This window comes from Mobula birostris, chromosome 4 (genome assembly GCF_030028105.1).
Source record: "Mobula birostris isolate sMobBir1 chromosome 4, sMobBir1.hap1, whole genome shotgun sequence".
NCBI lineage: Eukaryota > Metazoa > Chordata > Chondrichthyes > Myliobatiformes > Myliobatidae > Mobula > Mobula birostris.
In genome coordinates, this window is record NC_092373.1 from 82,732,703 (window position 1) to 82,755,955 (window position 23,253).

Consider the following 23,253-nt stretch of genomic DNA (forward strand, 5'->3'; position numbering starts at 1 on the left):
CATAGGTTACGGGAACAATTCAGTGATGGGGTGAGTGAAGTTGAATGAAGTTATCCCCTCTCATTCAGGAGCCTGATGGCTGAGGGGTAATAACCGTTCCTGAACCTGGTGGTGTGGGTCCTGAGGCTCCTGTACTGCCTTCAGTGAGAAGAGAGCTTGACCTGAATGGTAGGGGTCCTTGATGATGGATGCTGCTTTCCTGTGACAGCACCCCATGTAGATGTGTTCAGTGGTGGGGATGGCTATACCCGTGATGGACTGACCCATATCCACTACTTTTTGTAGGCTCTTCCATTCAATCGCATTGGTGTTTCCATACCAGGACATGATGCAACCAGCTAGTATACTTTCCACCACATATCGATAGAAGTTTCTCAAAGTTTTAGATGTCATGCCGAATCCTTAAAAACAGTAGAGATGTTACTTTGTTTTCTTAGTAATGGCACTTGTGTGCTGGACCCAGGATAGATTCTCTGAAATGGTAACACCGAGGAGTTTAAAGTTGTTGACCCTCTCCATCTCTGATTCTCTGATGAGGACTCTGGTTTCGTCCCCCTGAAGTCAATAATCATCTCCTTGCTCTTGTGAAAAGTTGTTGTGGTACCATTCAGTCAGATGTATAGTCTCTCTCCTATATGTTGATGTGTCACAACTTTTGATTCGGCCAATGACAATGGTGTCATCAGCAAACTTAAATATGGATTCAGAGCTGTGCTTAGCCTCACAGTCATAAGTATAAAGCAAGCAGAGCAGGGGGGGCTAAGTGCACAGCCCAGTGGTGCACTTGTGCTGATGAAGATTGTGGAGGAGATGTTGTTGCCAATCCTAACTTACTGAGATCTGCAAGTGAAGAAATTGAGGTTTTCAGTTGCTCTGGAAGGTATACTGAAGCTAAGATCTTGAAGCTTATTGATTAGTTTTGAGGGGGTGATTGAATGACAAGCTGAGGTTGGTAAAGAACATCCTGATACATGCATCTTTGCTGTCCAGATGTTGCAGAGTTGAGTGAAGAACCAATGAAATGACATCTGCTGATGAGCTTTTGCTCCAGTAGGCAAATTGGCGTGGATCCAAGTCACTTCTCAGACAGGAGTTGATATGTTTCATCACCAGCTTCTCAAAGCACTTCTTTAATTACAGACTACTCCCAAGAAGTTATGGAAGGATAGCCAGAAATAAGATACCACTTTCAGGGTCTATCCCAATTTTAACACTGAATTTGATCTGGTATTTTAACTTTATGAGAGTTGTATATTGAAATTGTTGAAAATTTTAATTGGATTGTTCTGGTCCTACTGTTGCTCACACGCAATAATCTGCAAATTATTTTAGTCTTTTGACTTTCCTTTCTCAGTTCAATGTCTGACATCTGTGACATTATATTACACAAAGTGTGGGGAGAGGAAGCTGAGGACCTGAACCCTGCTTTCATACTGGACTCAGCAATGTTAACTCGGGGACCTTAACTTTTATTCAGGTGGGGGTGTGGGTGCTTCCACTTTGTGCTGCAAGTTGATTTTGCCACTGACTCTCTGTCTTGTGCACTTCTCTTCAGGTTTACGAGCTGGATTGGCTGCTTCTTTGGCTGGAGGATCTGTCATCAGCAAAATGTTACTTGTCCATGCTGACCCTGTGATCTCCGAACCTGATGTTCTGTATGTACTGTGAGACACCTCATAGTTGTTAATTTATTCTCCAAATATTTTCCATTGTTTTTTTGGCATTCCATTCCCAGATGTGTTGGTCTGTTTTATTTTATTACTAGGTTTAATTCAGGTTCTGGTTTTAATGAATTTTGTTCTATTCAAGATGAGTAACAATTACAGGGGATTTTTAAAGTTTTTTTTGCAACCTCTGTGAGTTCCTCTAAATTCCAGATCAGATATAGCACAGTTAGAAACCATTTAAAGCTTCTTATGAGAGATCTCATCAAACATTCCTAGAGCAATTGCAGCACAGGTTATACAAAGAATTAAAATCCCTTCACACTGATCCATTACCTCATATTGCTAATTTTGTCTGATAATGCAGTTGGTCGGTGGGCATCAAGAATACAAAGTTAATTGAATGAGATTGCAATATTATTTACTCCATCTACAGACAGTGATGACTTCTTCTCATAGAAACCCTAAACTCTGCCATAGTTTGCTCATTGGGAGCCAAACCCTCCTTTTGGTTCTTTTTGGGGAGCACAGATCAACTGTTCATTATTCGGCCTTTTGTCAGCAGCTCGGTTCCCTTATACAGTTAAAGAATGCTCTTTCCAGATGGGAGTGATTTTTTTTGGGGGGGGGCGCGGAGTTGTACTTTCTCAATCAATCTTGGCATGATGCCAACTTTCTACTGGAGTATTCTGGTTTGAAGTTTGCTTTTGTTAAGACTGCAGGTAAATACTGATGCTGTCTAACTGGTGAATGTACCTTCACAAGGTAAAACGAACTGAAATAGAGCATAGTTTTCTTCATGCAATCTCATTGATATGTAACAAAATAAATTTGTTTTGTTCTTCAGAAATGGGTACACAGAAAAATGTGTCATGAATAATTATTTTGGAATTGGATTGGATGCAAAAATATCACTGGACTTCAACAACAAACGGGACGAACATCCAGAAAAATGCAGGTGAGGAAGCTGGCAGCGGGTTGAATGTTGAACTGAAAAAATAGCCAACCTTCTACTTATTTACAAGCTACACATTTTTCCCTCTCCAGGTTTCATGTTCCATAATATTGAAGGAGATAATTGTTAACATCAGATTATGAGCAAAATGTCAGAAGCCCACAACTGCATCTCACTTTGAGCAGAAGTGTAAATCTCTAAATTGCTGATCATACATAATACAATAATTTCTATTCCTGCCCACACAGTTTATGCCCAAATATTCCCCTCCTTTCCTTGTTTTTATCTTACCCCAGAATGATTACAGATAACTATTCTACTCTTTCTTTATCTTCTCTTTCCTATTTGTCCACTTAGTCCGTAAGCCAGGACCCCAAATTTGGGCCATCAGTACCATCTGGAGGGAATAATTCTTATAGTGATTTTTGGCAAGGTATACACCCCTGGTGCAAGAAAATATGTGATGGCATTGCAGCGGTGGTAGCCTTCTGTGATCCCATGGTGCCATGCCTATGATGAGATGAATTATGTCAGGTAACTTTTCCCTTACTTTGCTCAGATGATGAACCTCCCAGAAAAGAATCCTTCTGTGTATGAGGCCTTCAAGACAGACCAATTCTTAGTACAGTTGTCAAGTAACAACCCCTTTGGGCAGATCCCTGTGGACCAGGCTATTGAAGCTTCCAACCTGATGAAGGCATTTGAGATTGGTGAGCAATGCTATGCAGCCTTCAAGGATGAGAGACTAGAAGACCCACCAGTAGAGTAATTTCATGACCCAATGAAAACCAACAAGCTGAAAACATTCAGTGATATATGTAAGAAGAGAGAAGTGAAGTCAAATGGAAGGGGGATCATCTTGAAAGCAGACAGGTCTTTGTTTGGACGCATCGTAGTGATGGCACAAGGGCTTAGTCTACATATGGAGGATATCCTTTCTGATCCCCTTAGACCATTTCCCTGGGCCCTGTCCACACCAGAAGGATCGCTGAGAAAGACAGATAAAGCTACTTTAGCCACAACCTTACAGAAAAATGTAGCAGTAGAAGAGCAACTCCCAGGAAACTGCTACAGTGGTTGATGGAATGAACTTGGTCCGAAGAGTGAAAGGTGATCAAGTTACTTTCAGAGATGTTGCCACAACAATTCTGGGTATGGCTCTGAGGGAAGGCAGTCAGAGTAGCAGAATAGCTGTTGTGTTCGACACATACAAGGAGAACTCTATCAAGAATAGTGAAAGATCTCTAGGGGGGTGAAGAGACTGGTCATGAGTTGCAAGGTATCACAGGCACACACAGATGGTGAAGCAGTGGAGGAGCTTCCTGACCAAAGTCAGTAACAAAAATAGTCTCATTAGCTTCAGTCCATAAACAGAGGAAGACAAAGTACAGAGCAAAGCTACAGGAGAAGATTCTGTATGCAACTGTGAATGACAGATGTTACAGAATCACATCTCAAGACAGTGAGGAGGTGTCAGCTGTTCAGTGTCAACAAGAAGAAGCAAATGACCACCTACTTCTCCGTGCTGCCCATGCCACAAGAGAGGGATACCAATCTGTAGTGATTTGCTCAGAAGACACAGATGTCTTTATCTTATCTTTAGCATTTTGTGACAAGATTGAGGCCCCGTTGTTCCAGAAGTGTGGCACTAGAACCCGTACAAGGCTTGTAGACATCAGAAGGTTGCTGCCACTGTTGGCATAGAGGTTTGTAGGGCTCTCATCGGGTTGCACACATATACAGGATGTGACACTGTAAGTGCTTTTGCAGGCAAAGGGAAGACAAGTGCCCTAAAACTTCTGACCAGCAACAGGGAAACTCAGGACACATTCTTAGAGTTGGGTCAGGAATGGGACCTCTCCCCAGAACTGATGGACAAACTGGAGGCATTTACATGTCTCCTGTATGCCCCAAAAGCATCGACCACCGAGGTCAATGAGCTCAGGTAACACCTTTTCTGTGCCAAAAAAGGTGAAATCGAAAGTCATCAACTCCCACCATGCAAGGACTGCTTAATAAAACATGCACAGTGAGCCAACTACCAGGCTGGTATATGGAGAAGATGATTGGAGAAGGACCCACAAGTGCCAAGCCCTGTTGGCAGAGGATGGAAGATGGAGAGAGAAGAGGAAGCTGAACAGTTGGTGGTGCACTGGATGGAAGGCCAGCCAAGACTCGATGCCATCTTGGATCTACTGGCCTGTAACTGTCCAAAAAAATGTTCACTCCCAAGATGTATGTGTGTTGCAAATGACCTCAGGTGTACTAACATGTGTAGACTGGCAGACTGTGAGAACCAGGCATCCACCTCAGAGAGTGTGGAAAGTTCAGATGAAGATGTGGAAGACTTGGAAAATTATTATGATTATTAATAGGTTATGAAAGTATGGAAAACAAAGTACGGAAAGCAGTCTTCCATTAAATATATTCATTTTACAACATAAAGCTACCAATGGTGCAATGCAATCACATATTTTCTAACTCTACAGATGTATACCTTGCCAAAAATCACTATGAGCATTATTCCTCTCAGGTGGTACCGACCAACCCTACTGACTCACGGACTAACTGTATTCTGTCTCTTTGTCACAGACTGCATCAGTTTTCCTTCCACACCATATTCAGTATTGGCTGACAGGATTCCTTTGGTTTAGTTTCTACCAGTACAGTAATGACTAGGATATCAGTATGAACTGGGAAGTGTTATTTGTTTTTAGCTATTGGTGTCTTATGAATTGTATTTAACTTTTTATAGTTTTTTCTCAGGAGCCGAACCAAAAATATGATGTGGTATGGGGTTCTTGGAACCAAGGAGCTACTACACAGAACGTATAAAAATTTGGAGCAGAAAGTACTTCTCGAGGTGGGTATCTTATTTACTCCCACATTTTCCAGACCATCAGTCTTTGGACATAATTTTAAATAATCTTTCTTGCATGAACCATCCCTACATCACAAAGCAGGGTGTAAAAGCTGGGGATTCAAACTTCCATGAGGCCTCCTTGAGTAAAGTATGGAGGTCAAATGGTGAATCTCATTCCGTCCAATCCCATCTAATCCATGCAGGCGTGTTGATCATTGGCAGCATTGATAGTGCCCAGAGGTCCGTGAGTTCAAGACTCGATTCAGAGGCAAACACTGCAATACACTTTTCAGGTATTGTTATAGGGCCGTATTCATATAGGTGCAGAATATTCCCTGGTGATATTTGATGAAGAGCAGGAAATCCTCGTGGCCAACTTTTCTTCTTCAAAAGCAATGCCCCTACGTGTGAAAGATGAGGTCATTTCCATGTTGAGTAAAAGATGCAAGGAAGATGGAGCCAAGTGAGCTTGGAAGGAGCATGGGAAACAAGCTGCAGATAATTTAAAATAAGCATGAAATGCAGAGCACCAACGAATAGAAAAACAGTGAGAGTGGCAAAGCAAGCTTTAAAAAGCACTGGAAAGAGTCATGGAGGGTTTAAACCGTGGGAAATATTGAGTCAAAGAATCTTGGGGATAGACTCTGAGTGATTGTAAAAAAGTCCAGAGGTATCTTATTGAATAAGGTATGTATATCCCAATGAGTTTAATTAGGAATTTGGTTTAAACAAAGTAAGGAATTATTTGGTGAGGCAATGGGAAGCTTTGAAAAAGAGGGAAAAGAAAGAAAAAGATAAATAGCACCAAACCAAGAGTAGGACATTTTTAGACAGAACCAAAGTAAGGAAATAGGACAAAGGTAGGTTTATAGTACATGAGATAAGCATAGTAGATCATAAGACATTGGAGCAGATTTAAGTCATCTAGCCCATCGAGTCTGCACCACCGTTCAATTATGGCTGATCCGTTTTTCCTCTCCTCCTCAACCCCAGTTCCCGGCCTTCTCTTCGTAACCTTTGATGCCATGTCCAATCAAGAACCTATCAATCTCTGCCTTAAATACACAGTTGCATGTGACAACAAATTCCACAAATTCACCACCCTTTGGCTAAAGAAATTTCTTCGCATTTCTGTTTTGAATGGGTGCCCCTCTATCCTGAGGCTGTGCCCTCTTGTCCTAGACTCTTCCCACCGTGGGAAACATCCTTTCCACATCTACTCTGTCTAGGCCTTTCAACATGCGAAAAGTTTCAATGAGATCCCCCTTCGTCCTTCTGAATTCCAGTGAGTACAGACCCAGAGCCATCAAACATTTGTTGTATGATAACCCTTTCATTCCTGGAATCATCCTTGTGAAACTTCTCTGGACCCTCTCCAATGCCAGCACATCTTTTCTAAGATGGGGGCCCAAAACTGTTCACAGTACTCTAGGTGAGGCCTCACCAGTGCCTAATAAAGCCTCATATCAACATCATATCCTTGCTCTTGTATTCTAGACCTCTTGAAATGAATGCTAACATGGCATTTGCCTTCCTAACATGGCTTTTGCTAACCTGCAAGTTAACCTTTAGAGTTTTCTGCACTAGGACTCCCAATGCATGTGCAATTACCCATGTAATGTTATGAAGTTGTGTAAATAACAGCCATGGCTTAAGAAATGGGCGGGGACAGTTTTCAGATATACCTGAATATTGGACCATAAGACACAAGAGCAGAATTAAGCCATTTGCCATTCGAGTCAGCTCCATCATTCCATCATGGCTGATTTATTATCTCTCAATCCCATTTTCCTGTTGCCTTCTCCCCTTATTGATACCCTTACTAATCAGGAGCCTCTTAACTTCCGCTTTAAATATATCCAATGTCTTGGCCTCCACAGCCATCTGTGGCAATAAATTCCACAGATTCACAACCGTCTGGCTAAAGAAATTCCTCCTCAACTCTGATTCTAAAGGGACATCTTTCTATTCTGAGGCTGTGCCTCTAGTTCAAGACTACCCCACCGTGTTCATTCTATAGGCCATTCAATATTTGATAGATTATCAATGAGGTCCCCATCATTCTCCTAAACCGCAGTGAGTATGAGAGCCATCAAATGCTGCTCATACATTAACCCTTTCATTCCTGGGATCATTCTTGTGAACCTCCTCTCGAGCCTTTCCAATGACAGCACATTAGTGCCAAAACTACTGAGTACTCCAAGTGCAGTCTGACCAACGCCTCAGCATTACATCCTTGCTTTCTCTTGTAGTCCTCTCAAAATGAACGCTAACATTACATTTGCCTTCCTTACCGCTGACTCAGCTTGCAAGTTACCCTTCAGAGAATCCTGCACAAAGGCTCCCAAATCCATTTGGCTTCTCATGTCTGAATTTTATCCTAATTTAGAAAATAGTCTACACCTTTATTTCTTCTACCAAAGTGCATGACCATACACTTCCCTACATTATATTCCATCTGCTACTTCTTTGCCCATTTTCTTAATCTGTCTTAAGTCCTTCTGCAGACTCCCCGCTTCCCTCCACCTGTCTATTATGCCACAAAGCCATCAATTCCATTATCCAAATCATTGATACAGAATGTGGAAAGAAGTGGTCCCACCATAGACCCCTGCAGAACACCTCTGGTCAGTACTGCAGCCAATCAGAGAAATTTCCTTATGTTCCCACTCTTTGCCCTCTGTAGGTCAGCCAATTTTCTGTAATACAATGGGCTCTTTTTTTGTTTAGCAGCCTCATCTGCAGCACCTTATCAAAGGCCTTCTGAAAATCCAAGTAAGCAGCATCCACTGATTTTCCTTTGTCTATTCTATCTGCTATTTCCTCAAAGAATTCCAACAGATTTGTCAGGCATGATTTCCCCTTAAGGAAACCATGCTGACCAACCTATTTTATCATGTGCCTCCAAGTAACCCAAAACCTCATTCTTAATAGTGAATTTCAACATCTTACCAAAATCAGAGCTTTCTGTATGGCCAACAAGTAGGGTGTTTTTTTAAAAAAAGCATCACACCAGTGTCAGATAAGTGAGAAGTGGGCTGTTTGCAGGAAGTTTGGAGGAGAATTAGAGAAGGAAATAAGAGAGGCAAGGAGGGGGAATGAGAAAACATAAATAGAAATCCAAAAAAAAAATTCAGTAGTTATGTGAGCAGTAAGATGGTTGTAAGAGGAGAGGGAAGTTTTATTAAACAACGAAAATGGAAATTCCTGAAATAAGTGTAGTGCATGGTAACGCTTATTAAATAAGTATATCATCTTTGTCTTCATCAATGAGGAATGTGCTGCTGAAGTCTCAGCAAAAGAAGATGTAATTGAAATTCTGTATGACTAAAAATCGAACATGAAGAGATGATAGAAAGGTTATCTGCAGCTAAAATGGATAATCTAACTGGTCATATGGAATGTAGATGTCCTAGCCGTAATCTTCTAAGCATCTTAAATTTAAAGGCCCTGGTTGTTGACTGGAAAATTGTAAATGTTGCACCTAACCTTGCTCAGTGTGAAAATTTGAAAAATTAATCTCAGATCGAAGTAGTTGTCTTTAGTTAAAGAAAGCCAGCATAAATTTGCTAAAGGCAAATTGTATATTATTATCTTGAATGAGTTGTTTTGATAAAATAACAGGTAGAGTTGATGAAGGCAGTGCTTTTGGTGTATGTGGACTTCCAAAAAGTGATTGATAAAGTGGTGCATGATATGCTTGTTATCAGTACTGAAGTCCATAGAATAAAAGAGGTTAGAAAGCTGGCAAAGTCATAAGAAGAAGCAGTAGTAGTGAAAGATTGTTTTTCAGACTGGCTGGAAATATATAGCTGAATTCCCCGAGAGTAGCTGCTGACTTCAGAGTGTTTCTGAATGTTTGGAACTTGTACTTGAGTATGCAGGATACAAATTCCAAATTGCAAATGACATTAAACTGGAAGGTGTAATGAGTGCTGAGGAGGATACCAATAAATTTCAAAAAGGTACAGTCATGTTGGTGAAATGGACAGATAGGTGACAAGTAAAACTGTGATGTTATATTTTGCTTGAAAGAAAGGACAAAATATTGTAAACTAGAGGCATAATTTTAAAGCAGATCCGTGGCCAGAGAGCTCTGGGAATACGTATGCACAATTCTTTATAACTCACAAGGGAAGTTCACAAAAAACATTCACTGCCTTAGCTTTAATGAATGCAGCTGCAGAACATAATGGTAGGGAAATTATGATAAACCTTTATAGAACATTTGTTTGGCCACAACTGGAGTATGTTGTACAATTCTGGTTACCACACTGACTGAAAGTTGCAGAGGATTGAGAAAGAGTGCAGAAGAGATTAATTAAAATGATTTCAGATATGAGAGACATTCATACATGGATATACTGGAAAAACTGAGACTAATCTCCTTGTCTCTGTGGGGGAATATCCAAAAAGGTATTCATGAAACAAGTGATCAGGGTCTGAAATGCACTGCCAGATGTTGTAAGGGATGTAGGTTAAATTGCCTTTGTCTGCAGAACAGTTTCTGTATTTTGAAAATGAATTCACCTGCTCCAAATTCTTTGGACATTGTGGGCATAAGATTCATTGTGCCTTAAGCACATTCTTTTAAGTGTATGGTACCAAGTGATTCAGATAGAAAGTAAATCTTCAGTTGTTTAAGTGCAGAGAAGGCAGATTCATTAGAATGACATCAAACAACAATGAAATGAGGGAAAGTGCTTGAGAAACTGAATAACCCACTGTAGTGCAGCCCACTTTACTTCCCTGTCTCATGTGAAAGCTTGTAGCTAATCCACTGTGGTATCCAGTCCTGAAGCATGAAAAGAAAACTTCTGGCGTATTGAAAATGTTGTCCTCCTCAAATCACCGCTATTTGGGGAGTGCCAATTCATCCTTTGTTCTTTAGGTTCTATCACTTCTTGCTGTTATCAATGAAGAATTATCAAGGTCAAGTACAGGTTCAATTTTAATTATCATTGATGCATATATGAATATTGCCAAACGAAACAGAGTTCCTCCGGGACCAAGGTACAAAACACGTTACCAATAGCACACTGCACAGAGCACAAATAGCACACATGGTTACAATTTCAGGAAAACATACAGTCACAAAGGAGAAAAAAAAGGAGCTCAGATATCTTATTTGTTTTTTTCTTCAATTCTGCTATTAGTGCTGATCTAGACAATTTGATAATGTCAATGTTTATTTAGTATTGATAAATTTGACAAATTTCTATAATGCACATGGAGAGTATCCTAACTGGTTGCACCATGGGCTAGATACAGAATTACTAATCCTCAGGAGTGGAAATGACTGAAGAAAGTGGTGGTTGCAGCAGAGTCCATCACAGACAAAGACCTCCCACTATTGAGTATATTTACGAAGACAGCAGTATTCATTATCAAAGGCCCACACCATCCAGGCCATGTTCTCTTCTCCCTTCTACCATCAGGTAGGAGATGCAGAAGCCTTAGGTTCCATACCACCAGGTTTAGGATCAGTTATTACCGAACAACCAACAAGCTCCTGAACCAGCGTGGATAACTTCACCCACCACAACTCTGAACTGATTCTACAACCTACAAACTCACTTTCAAAGATCTTTTGCAGCTCATGTTCTCAGTATTATTTCATTTATTTGCACAGTTTCTGTTTTTCCATATTGGTTGTTTTGTCAGTCTTAATTTATGTATAGTTACTAGTAACTTCTGCTGCATTCTTTATTTTTCCTGGAAGTGCCTGAAGTGTATGAATATCAAGGTATGTATATGTAACATATATATGCTTTGATAATAACTTTGCTTTACTTCACTTTAATTTGATCCTTTTTTTTTCACTTTTCTATTGCAGTGTGATGGACAGCGCATTCCCCTACCTAGCTTGCAGGGTATTGCAGTACTAAATATCCCCAGCTATGCTGGTGGTACCAACTTTTGGGGTGGAACCAAGGAAGATGATGTAAGTACAACTTTAAAACCAGTTTTGGTAAATGTAAATAAATAGGGTTGCAGATATAATATTCATTTAAGTGTAAGTCAACATAAATCACAGAGCCATGGTACTCGTATCCATAGAGTGACGCCAATCATTGCAATCTCTCGTGCATTAGTACAATTGCTGACATAACCCTTGTTGATCGCTCTGCAGATCTTCACAGCTCCTTCTTTTGATGACAAGATCTTGGAGGTGGTGGCTGTGTTTGGCAGTATGCAAATGGCAGTTTCACGAGTCATCAATCTGCAACATCATCGAATTGCTCAAGTAAGAGAGCTCACCCATGCTTGTTTTACTCTCTTCCTTGATTTTTTTACACCCTCCCTCATATCAATTTTAACTGCCGTGCCAAGGACATTTGTTCAATAGACTGTACTTCCCTCATAATTGGTCCATGTTTCAGGGGACACTCAGAAGTTGCCTTCTGGGCCAACAATAGATTAAGCTCCCATTTATTACTGTTTCTGTGCCACTGAGCACAAAGTACGGGAAGTAGTCCAAAAATTACTGCTAAGCCTTGCTCTTCAGCCTCTTTTCTAGCTCATAAAACTCTCTTTGGGGTGGCACCTCATTTGTTAAATTATAAAAAATCTGGCATTTCCCTTCTCTTTAATTCTTTCACTCTCCACTAATATCCTAACCTTTGTGACTAATTTCTCAGCAGTAAATTCAATAGTACACTTTCTTGGTAACCCAAGTGCATCAGAAAATGCAACCATTCAGAAAACAGATGAACACACTACCAATAAAGCAATAGTCAGCCTGACACTAACTAAGAACCAAATACTCATTTTCATCTTACAGTTGTAGATGAAACAAGAGGTAAAGCTAAAATAAAATCAAAAATGCTAGTGATACATAATGCGGAATCAAATCCAGTAAATGGGAGTTGTGGGTTGGGAGGAGAAAATAAAATAACCATATCGTTTTAGACTTATAATAATTCAGTTGGCTCAGCATTCTCCAGGGAAAGGGAGCTGCCACGATCATCTGTGTGGGTTCAGGCCCATTTTCTCTCTCTGTCCCTCTCACAATCACTCCTTGCCTGCTCTCCGTCTTCCACTGGGCTCCCCTCCCCCTTTCTTTCTCCGTAGGCCTCCCATCCCATGATCCTCCCCCTTCTCCAGCACTGTATCCCTTTTGCCAATCAACTTTCCAGCTCTTAGCTTCATCCCTCCCCCCTCCTGTCTTCTCCTAAAATTTAGGTCCCCCCCCCCCCCCACTTTCAAATCTCTTGCTACCTCTTATTTCAGTTAGTCCTGACGAAGGGTCTCGGCTCGAAACATCAACTGTACTTCTTCCCATAGATGTTGCCTAGCCTGCTGCATTCCACCAGCATTTTGTGTGTGTTAGTTGGGCAAATATTAAGAGGGTTTTTTTTAGACTTCAATCAGCCTCCTTAACTAGGATGCACTTTCTTCCCATTTCTAGTGTCGTTCAGTAAAGATTACAATTCTTGGCGATGAAGGAGTCCCAGTACAAGTGGATGGGGAAGCTTGGATTCAACCCCCTGGCTACATAAAAATCATTCACAAAAACCGTGCACAGATGTTGACCAGAGATCGGGTAGGTACTGTCTGGAGCCTGGGAATGAAAGCCAAATTAATTTCCAGAAAGCCAAATTAATTTCCAGAAAGACTTGAGGTAAAATAGTTCTTTGGCAGTAGATGTCAATCAAGCAGAAATAACATTTCATTTTTCTTTAAGCATGTTTACAAAAGCCTATTTACAATTTTCATTACTTGGTCTGATGTATTAGTGTCACTACACTAAATAACAGGTAGGCAGTATATATTTTAATATTAATATGTCTTTGACTAGGATTGTTTTATTATTACTGACTTCAAATTCACAACAGTAGAAAATCTGTTGCATTTCTGACTGAACTTTCTTTAATAACGAAAATGTTCAATTTTACCAAACACAGCTAAAAACCAAAAAAAAATTCCTGAACTGTACCAGAAATTATGCTCATAAACTTCAAGCCACTCTAATGCTAAACTGTATTGGGAGGAATAACATATCAGTACATCAGAATGTTTACTTTCCATGTGAGACTGTTGTATTTGTTTGTTTATATGTATTTTTTGGGATCTGAGATCCCTTACAAGGTCATGTCTTTAGCACTCACCTGGTGGGACAAGTAAATCGTTATTGATATTGCAGTTGTTTCATGACTACAGCTTTGATCTGATCTATTAATTATGAGATCATTGAGCATGATATATTGTATATTGCATATTTATACAATTAATACCAGTTCCATAGTGTACAAATAAAGTCAGATTAGTCACTGCATAGATGCTGTTGTACATATTCCCTTGACTGAAGATTCTCCTGTTACATTAGTCATTTTGATAAACATAGGGCATGTCGAGAGTATGGCAAATTCCCCAACATCCAACAGAGACGGAAGATTTTCTGAGCATAATTTGTCTTTCTCAAGAAATACTGCACTGGAACCAAATGCACTGTATCTTAATCACATATGATGTCACCTCTTCATTCTGTATAACTGTTAGGTTTAAATTAAAGGAGGTAGATTGGCATTGAATCCAAATCAGTAGAAGCCTGAGTTGGGATAGGTGATCAGCCATTGACCTTGAGTTCATTTGTGTCTGCCCATCCCACAGGCTTTTGAGAACACCCTCAAATCTTGGGAAGATAAACAAAAGTGTGAACTACCTCGTCCGTCATCCCAGATTGCCTTGCAGCCTGAGATAGTTTCAGAAGAGGAAGCTGCTGAGATCAATCAGTTTGGCCGAGCGGCTGGAACGCTCATCCATCGGTAAGTGGTTCAAAGGCATTTGTCTAAACCACACATCATCCTTAAGCATAGACAGCAGGGCAGGTCAAACTGCAGATATCCTGGGAGTGACCTCTGCAATGGTTCGAGAAGACTGGGGTAAAACTCTAGTTCTAGAACATGAGTGGTGCTCCCTGTGGCAGGAGAAATATACTCTTCAGCTATGAATATTGAAGAAAGGTTGAACCTCTCTTCAACCTTTACAACAATTCATCACCCAACTAAAGTTGAGGCAGTGTGCGGTACAAGAGAAACGTTAGAACGGTAAGCAACAAATTGAAATGTGTAGAGAGGAACTGTATTAATATAATTAATATATAACTATATTAATATCCATCTGCAATTTGCAGTGGGATTCTGTATGGAATTTGCAAGACTTTTGCATGTGCAACAAGCCATGAATTAGATCGAAGTGGATAGAAGGCATTTGGAGTGCCACCATAGCGTGGTGTTTAGCACAACGCTATTACAGCTCAGGGCACCAGAGTCCAGAGTACAATCCCGATGCTGTCCTTAAAGAGTTTTAATTCCTGTCCATGAATGCATGTGTTTCCTCTGGGTGCCCCAGTTTCCCTCCACACTCTAAACACATACAGGTTCGTCAGTTAATTGGTCATTGTAAATTGTCCTGTGATTCGGGTAGGGTTAATTAGATGGGTTACTGGGCAGTGCAGGTTGTTGGGCCAGAAAGGCCTGGTCCACATTCTATCTCTAAATAAATAAGTTACCTGTTACTTGATTTAAAGATGCCTGCTTGTTGTTCACTCAGGGGCCACTTTATTAGGTACACTTGTACACCTTCACATAAATGCAAATATCTAATCAGCCAATCATTTGGCAGCAACTCAATGCATAAAAGCGTGCAGACATGATCATGGGGTTCAGTTACTAGAGAAAATCTGCAGATGCTGGAAATCCAAGCAACATACACAAAATGCTGAAGGAAACGTCGACTGCACTTTTTTTCCATAGATGCTGCCTGGCATGCTGAGTTCCTCCAGCATTTTGTGTGTGTTGCAAGGAGTTTAGTTGTTGTTCAGACTAAACTTCAGAATGGGGAAGAAATGAGATCTAAGTGACTTTAACCGTGGAATGATTGTTGGTGCCAGACAGGGTGGTTTGAGTATCTCAGAAACTGCTGATCACACAGGATTTTCATGCAGAACAGTCTCTAGTATTTCTAGTGATGATGCGAAAAAGGGAAAAAAACATCCAGTGAGCAGCAGTTCTGTGGGAGAGAATGCCTTGTTAATGAAAGAGGTCAGAGAAGAATGGCTGGACTGGTTCAAGCTGACAGGAAAGCAACAGTAACTCAATTAACCACACATTACAACAGTGCTGTGCAGAAGAGTAAATCTGAATGTACAGCACATCAAACCTTGAAGTGGATGGGCTGCAGCAAAGGAAGTCCATAAATAGACACTCAGTGACCATTTTATTAGTACAGGAGGTAATTAATAAAGTGGCCACTGAGTGTATATACTGGGGTCAGTGTCATACTTTCAGTTCAGTGAAACAGGCCATACTGTAAAGCTTTATTAGGTATAGGTCGTCTTTAGTTCATCATTAAAAATGCTTATTATAGAGAACACAGTAATGATTGTAGGTTGTATGTCACATGGGGAAAGGAATAATGCTTTCATCCAATATTCCTTCACATATGTCACTGGACCCCCAAAGATAAGGTAGTGACAAGCTTGATTCGTGATATTGTACTTTTGAGCATTTTTCTGGTCAACTTTCATATCTGGTTGACTTACAGCAAAATTGTTCCAAGTGGAATTAACTCTCATAAATTGTCTTCATCAAGCAGCAACGTTGGCCTACTCAACATTACACTGGCTTTGTTTTCCAAAAACTTTTTGCATTAGGCCTCCATCTTCCATTTCACTATTGTTTTAAAAGCTGGTTTCCCCCATCTTTTCTTTTTGTCCCTTATAATGTCCTTCCTCCTCCTTTCTCTCTCTGTCCAGGATTCGGGAGACCGCACAGCTTCATCATACAATGGAACAAGAGCTTGCACATGCAGTAAATGCCAGTGCCAAATCAATGGATAAAGTTTATGCAAAGTCAAAAACAACCGAGGTAAGAAATGGTACTGATGACTGTGGGCTAGGGAATGCAAATCTACAACCAGTGAGACTGGGTGGACTATCTAGATCTGCTTCTTCTTCTGACTTTTTATGGTATTCCAACTTAAAGGTGCATTACTGCCACCAACTGAACTGGAGTGTGGTGTAGAGAATTGGGAAAAAAGACCTGTCAGATGAAAGCCCAAAAAGCCCTATGGATTGTAAGACGTGGAAGACAATACTTTGAATTAAAGTCTTAACATTAACTAAATGTTTAAGTTTTGATATAAAAACTATCAATCCACAAAGATGGTAATGAAGACTGCATTTGGTCTCTTTCAACCTTGTATGCTTCACACTGTAATAGTACATGTTCAACTGTTTCATAGTGATGACAAAACCTACACAAACTAGAATGATGTTTTCAAACACAATATGAGGAATAATTAAGCATAGTGTGCCCAGTTCTCGAGATCTGCATTCAGGTTTGGATACAATTATAAGGAAGTGGAACTAGGATGAGTTAAATGGGAGCAGCTGTTTTGGGCAAGTTGAGAAAGCTTACTCACTACTATCATCTTTTGGGGGAGAAACTAGCTGTGCTGAAAGTGAGCCTGTTGTCAGTTGGCCTTGTGTCTGCAGAAGCTTTCGCTTTTCAGTAGAAACCTATTCCAGAAAGCCTACTGGGATTTGGCTCTGGAGACTGCCTATTCATCAATCATTTAGTTTTGAAAGTGTTACTAGTATTGATTTGAGGATTTACTCAGGTTTTGTCCAATAATTAGTTTTCACTTTGAGAAGTAGCGTGGTTTAAGCCAATTACCTCATCGGTTCTAGACTAGCTAGTTATAACCAGCCACTCGACTATGGGACACAGCCAGTTAGTATATGGAAGAGTAACCTCATGCTGGTGCCAGCATCCCCAGCAGATTCAGTTTGGAAAATTCACCCATGTTTAGAAATCCCTAAAACGAACCTAGTTTCATTTAGTCTCTACAACGCTCTCCAGTTGTATATCAAAGCTCATTAATATAACTTCTGCACCTTCCTATTTCCCATAACAACACCTCAATATACATTGTCTTTTAATCAATGGAAAGCATCGCTGTCTCTTTTAACCCTGATCGCTATCAAAACTACTCTTTCTAGTAACATTCCCAATTTAAAAAGCCTCTTCAGATTCTGCCTGACCGTGGTTTTGGTTACCTTGACTGACCTTGCTTGCTCTTCCCTGCAAAGATCCTCCAAATGTTTATTACATAAAGCATGCTTAATAAGTGCAAGCTGCTCATGACTGTGTAAAGATTCCCTGAGCTGTAAGGTATGAGCTGCAGATAATGTAAGAGTCATGTGTTAGAGAAGTGTCATTGCTACTGAGTGGACTGGAAGACATGTGGATTTAAAGTTGTCTTATCTTGTTTTCCTTTCTTAAAGGGCTTGAGCTGCAGTCTGGTGATGGAAATGGTCAACAATGGGAAAGCCCTGCATAATGAGACAGAGCTTCTACTAGCAGGCAAAATGTCACTGGTAAGCAAAGACACAAATAGTAGGAACTAATGAGTCCCAGTGCTTATATGTGGAATAATTAAGTGAGTCACAATTAAATGAAATATTTCCGGTATTAAAAAAAGTGGCAGACTGGTATAATTGGAAGCCTCAAACGATTTGTATATCTAATAGCATAACTAGTTATTTAAGCACCGGGGTCTAATTGAGCTATTTGGACAATGTACATATAAAAGACTATTAGAAATGCTGGAGCAAATTACTAGCTGGAAAGTATTCAAGCATTTTGTTCTATAAAAGTAATAATATATAACTGAATGAGCGCAGGCAGGCTAGAGTCTGATCAAGGTTTGGAAGATTTACACTGCATATGAGGTAACAGATACATGGTATGAGCAACTCTCTATCAATGATTTCACCAAAACATATTTTGTCACATACAGGACAACATATAATAATAATTTTTAAATCAGTTATATTTATGTACAAAGCAGTATTCTAGCATTTAAAGTGTCAAGTGGGGAGGCAGGGTAGCAAAGTGGTTAGCACAACACTTTACAGTACCAGCTACCCAGGTTCAATTCCCACCGCTGCCTGTAAGGAGTTTGTACGTTCTCCCTGTGACCGCGTGGCTTTCCTCCAGAGGCTGCAATTTCCTCCTACAGTCCAAAGAAGTACCAGTTGGTAGTTTAATTGATCATTGTAAATTGTCCTGTGATTAGGCTCGGGTTGAATATGCGGGTTGCTGGGCGGTGCAGCTCGTTGATTAGAAGGATCTGTTCCATGCTGTATCTGTAAATATATTAAGTAAGTATACCCATGATTGTCAAAAAAAAATCTAATTTTGAGTGAAACATTATTTAGTACAAAATCACATTGTGGCTCATGATATCACTGTTGGTAAATGAGAAGAATTATTCCTAATCTAATTTAATAATGTTCTGTAGACTAACCAGCACATATCCTTCCATACTGTATGTACTTTTATTTATTGGTATATTTCTGAAGGTGATCCTTGCTGGGTCACAGTTCTAAAATTGTTACCAACCTCTAATACTATTTCCAAATGTCCACTTATCTTCATTTGATGCCAAGTACTGCGAGTGAGCAAGGAATTCAACTCTAGGAGGTCATGACCAAATCTGTAGGTATTCCATTGAATAAAGTCATGGTCTAGAAGTGATGATTTGGCATTAATTAAAAGCAGGAATGCTGCCTAATTTTCCTCTTTCTCAAAATACTACACTATTGCAACCATAGCCTTGAATGAGGGCATGTACACAGTGGAAACTTAAGCTTTTACCTTCTGTTCTAAAGAGCTAATAAATGCCACCTTTTCTTAGGGGATTGGCTAAAAATATAAGACTGGTCCATCAACAGTGTTTAATGCTACTAATGTGTCTAATGTCACTAGAGCTTGTGTGTAGCTTTTGTTATTAGCAATGATTGAATGATTCAAGCTGCTCACTTCTATTCAATCATGTTGCAGCCACGTAAATCTTAAGTTAGTTACATTTGGAGTATTGTACTTGGGTCTGGAAACCACATTATGGAAGGATGTGGAGGCTATAGAAAAGCTTCACCAGGTGGACAAACATGGTTTCTCTGCAACTTCTGCCATCTTGAACAGGACCCTAGCACTAAATACACCTTTACCTCCCCCCCCACCCCTGCTCTCCATTTTCTACAGGGATTGCTTCCTCCAATGATTCCCTTGTCCATTCGTCCCTCCCCACATATCCTTCCTGGCACATATCCCTGCAAGCGGAAGAAGTGCTCCGCCTGCCCATTCACCTGCTCCTTCACCTCCATTCAAGTCCCCAAACAGGACTTGTAGATGAGGCAACACTTCACCTGTGAATCTGTTGGAATCATCTACTGTGTCCAGGGCTTCCAATGTGGCCTCCTCAATATTGGGGAGACCCAACATAGATTGGGAAACCATTTTGTTGAGCACCTTCACTCCAGCTCATGATTTTATATACATCTCCTTGAGGTAAACCATTTTAATTCCTACCCCATTTCCATTCTGATATGTCAGTCCATGGCCTCCTCTACAGCCACTCATCTCTCCAACTGCTGACAACTTTCTCCCCACCCCTTCCCTCTTCTTCAATTCCCCGCTCTGGCCCCTCTCTTACCTCTTCTCCTCACCTGTCTATCATCTCACCCTGGTGCCCTCCTACTTCCTTTTTTCCCATGGTCTACCCTCCTTTATATCAGATTCCTTCTTCTCCAGCCCTTTACCTTTTCCACCTATCACTTCCCAGCTTTACTTCAGCCCCCCACCCCCCCACCCACCTGGTTTGACCTATCTCCTTCCCCTCCTTCACCTTCTTATTTGGCCTTCCTCCCCCTTGCATTCCAGTCCTGATGAAAGGTCAAAACATCGATTGCTTACTCATTGCCATTCAGCATGACCTACTGAATTCCTCCAGCATTTTGTGTGTTTTCTGCACAAACATGGAATGTTTTATCTGGAAAATTAGAGGCTGAAGAGTAGCATGTTAGATGTATATAAAATCATGAGAGGTGTAGATAGAATAGGTAGCCTTTTCCTCAGGGAGAAAATGGATTTAAGGTGAGAGAGCTAAAGTTGAAAGGAGATTTAAGAGGAGCGTTCTCTTTTAAACAGATGGGGGAAGGTGCCTGGAACGTAGTGGTGGAAGCTGACATGATAGTGATGTTTAGGAGGAATTCAGCAGGCAGGGAATGGAGCAATATACAGTGCCTATAAGAAATATTTCTCCTCCCCAACCCTGACGTTTTTCTGTTTTATTGTTTTACAACATTGAATCACAGTGGATATAACTTGGCATTTTTTGAGACTGATCAACAGAAAAAGACTCTTTCATGTCAAAGTGAAAACAGATTTCTACAAAGTGATCTAAATTAATTACAAATATAAAACACAAAATAATTGATTGCATAAGTATTCATCCCCTTTAATATGACACATCAATCATCACTGGTGCAGCCAATTGGTTTTAGAAGGTATGTAATTACTTAAATGGAGATCTGTTTTTAGAGACCTGTGTGCAGTCAAGGTGTTTCAAATGATTGTAGTCCAACTGCTAGTTAGTCAGTGTCCTAACAAAAACTACACCACGAAGACAAAAGAACACTCCAAGCAACTTCACAAAAAGGTTATTAAAAAGCACAGGTCAGGAGACGGATACAAGAAAATTTCCATGTCACTAAATACTCCTTGGAGTTAAGTCAATCAGAGAACTGTGACTCAGGAGAAGATTTGTTTTGCAGCAAGACAATGACTCAAAACATATAGCCAAAGCTACAATAGAATGGCTTAAAAGCAACAAAGTTAATGTCCTGGAGTGGCCAAGTCAGAGAGTCCATAACTCAATTCAGTTGAGAGTTTTTGGCTGGATTGAAAAAGGCTGTTCACTCATGATCCCCATGCAATCTGACAGAGCTTGAGCAGTTTTGTAAAGAAAAGTGGGGAAAAATTGCAGTGCTCTGATGTGCAAAGCTGGTAGAGACTGACTCAAGGCTGTAATTGCTGCCAAAGGTGCATCTACTAAATACTGACTTGAAGGATGTGAGTAATTGTGCAGTCAATTATTTTGTACTTAATAATTGTAATAAATTTAGACCAATTTGTAGAAATTTGTTTTCTCTTTGACTGTTGATCAGTGTCAAAAAAGCCAAATTAAATCCATTCTGATTCAATGTTGTAAAACAATAAAACCTGAAAACTTCCAAGGAGGGTCAATACTTTTTATAAGCACTGTAGACCATGTGCAGACAGATGATATTAGACAATGTATAATGTACTTTGAAGTTTGAACTTTAATTTGAAATAATATGATCAGCACAGGCATTGTGGGCCAAGGGGCCTGTTCCTTTGGTACCGTTCTGTTCAATTTTACTTGACGTGGAATATGTAACGCTCAGGGCTATCGGCTCATGTTTGTCTAGGGGAAACCCCGTCTGCCCGCCAAACCGTGTCTCAAGTTTTGCGTAGTTGCTGTGTAATGCACCCTGGTTCAAACTCACTCCTCAAATATCAGACAGCACACAGTGTACAATTTACAGATTACAATTTGTAGATCTTACTGGAACTATGTAATGAATAGAGATAGATTAGATTATTAGATTAGATTATGAGGACACGCAGTCCTCTTTTATTGTCAATTAGTAATGCATGCATTAAGAAATGATACAATTTGTTCCTCCAGAATGATATCACAGAAACACAAAACAAACCAAGACTAAAAAAACTGACAAAAACCACATAATTGTAACATATAGTTACAACAGTGCAAAGCAATACCGTAATTTGATAGAAGAACAGACTATGGGCACGGTAAAAAAAATCTCAAAGTCTCTCGAAAGTCCCATCATCTCACGCAGACGGTAGAAGGAAGAAAAACTCTCTTCCTGCCATGAGCTTCCAGCACTGCAAACTTGCCGATGCAGCACCCTGGGAGCACCCCGACCACAGCCGACTCTTGAGTCCGTCCGAAAACTTTGAGCCTCTGACCAGCCCTCCGACACCGAGCACCATCTCTGCCGAGCACTTCGACCCTAGCAACAGGCAATAGGCAAAGCCGAGGATTTGGGGCCTTCCCCTCCGGAGATCCTTAATCGTACAGTAGCAGCGGCAGTGAAGCGGGCATTTCAGAAGTTTCTCCAGATGTTCCTCCGTGCTTCTCACGGCTGTCCCCATCAAATCAGGATTGTGCACGACATCCTACTTCACATATACGATATAGAAGGAATTTATATTTTATACAATATAAAAGAAAAGTAAAAGGCACCAAACTTATCAGAGTTCAACCACTTCGTGCACAACCATTGGAGCTCAATTAACGGGGTCTTCTTTCCACCATGTGATCTCCTCCGATCCCCACGACCCGCCACCTGGGACCAACCACGGTGGTCGACCAGAGCACGTCCAGCATGTCCTTCCTCTTCGGTTCTCCCGAAAAACCCACCAAACCACATGGTTCCCAGCCATATGAGACATTATCACCGACAGAAAGAATAACATGGACACTCGTTGGTTTGTTCCCTCTCTTTTCAATAATATAACCCAAACAAGCAGGGAGAGAGACTACTCCTTACATCGCAGTTATTATTACAGAAAATCCATTTTATATAACATACAAAGAAGCTATTTTAGACACCTCAGCAGCCAGTGTAACAAAGACTCAGTTACAAATAAATGAGCTAACATTTTAGTGCAATGTTATGAAGACATTGTAAATTCTCTTATGTGTTTCTAAGATAAATCAGGGTTTTATAGTGTGTTACAGATTGGATTACTGAGTTTGTAAGTAAATGGTTTGGTAGCTATTTCACGTTCATGACAGCCAGCTAGGCTTACAAAGGTAGTTAGCCTGCAGTACTCCTTGGTGATGACACTGAAACCCAGAAGGTAAAG

General features: G+C 40.4%; 1 protein-coding gene across 6 annotated transcripts in view; it reads left to right on the forward strand.

Moving 5' to 3' along the window:
* The window catches only part of LOC140196435 (diacylglycerol kinase delta-like), a 180,100-nt gene that overhangs the window by 139,818 nt on the left and 17,029 nt on the right, over positions 1–23,253 (forward strand). For all 6 annotated transcript variants that reach the window (XM_072255657.1, XM_072255658.1, XM_072255659.1 and 3 more), the window contains 9 exons: positions 1,556–1,655; positions 2,512–2,622; positions 5,386–5,482; positions 11,319–11,426; positions 11,616–11,729; positions 12,894–13,028; positions 14,096–14,250; positions 16,242–16,353; positions 17,775–17,867. In XM_072255657.1, coding sequence (XP_072111758.1) covers positions 1,556–1,655; positions 2,512–2,622; positions 5,386–5,482; positions 11,319–11,426; positions 11,616–11,729; positions 12,894–13,028; positions 14,096–14,250; positions 16,242–16,353; positions 17,775–17,867 — 1,025 coding nt within the window. The remainder of the gene's footprint in view (positions 1–1,555; positions 1,656–2,511; positions 2,623–5,385; positions 5,483–11,318; positions 11,427–11,615; positions 11,730–12,893; positions 13,029–14,095; positions 14,251–16,241; positions 16,354–17,774; positions 17,868–23,253) is intronic.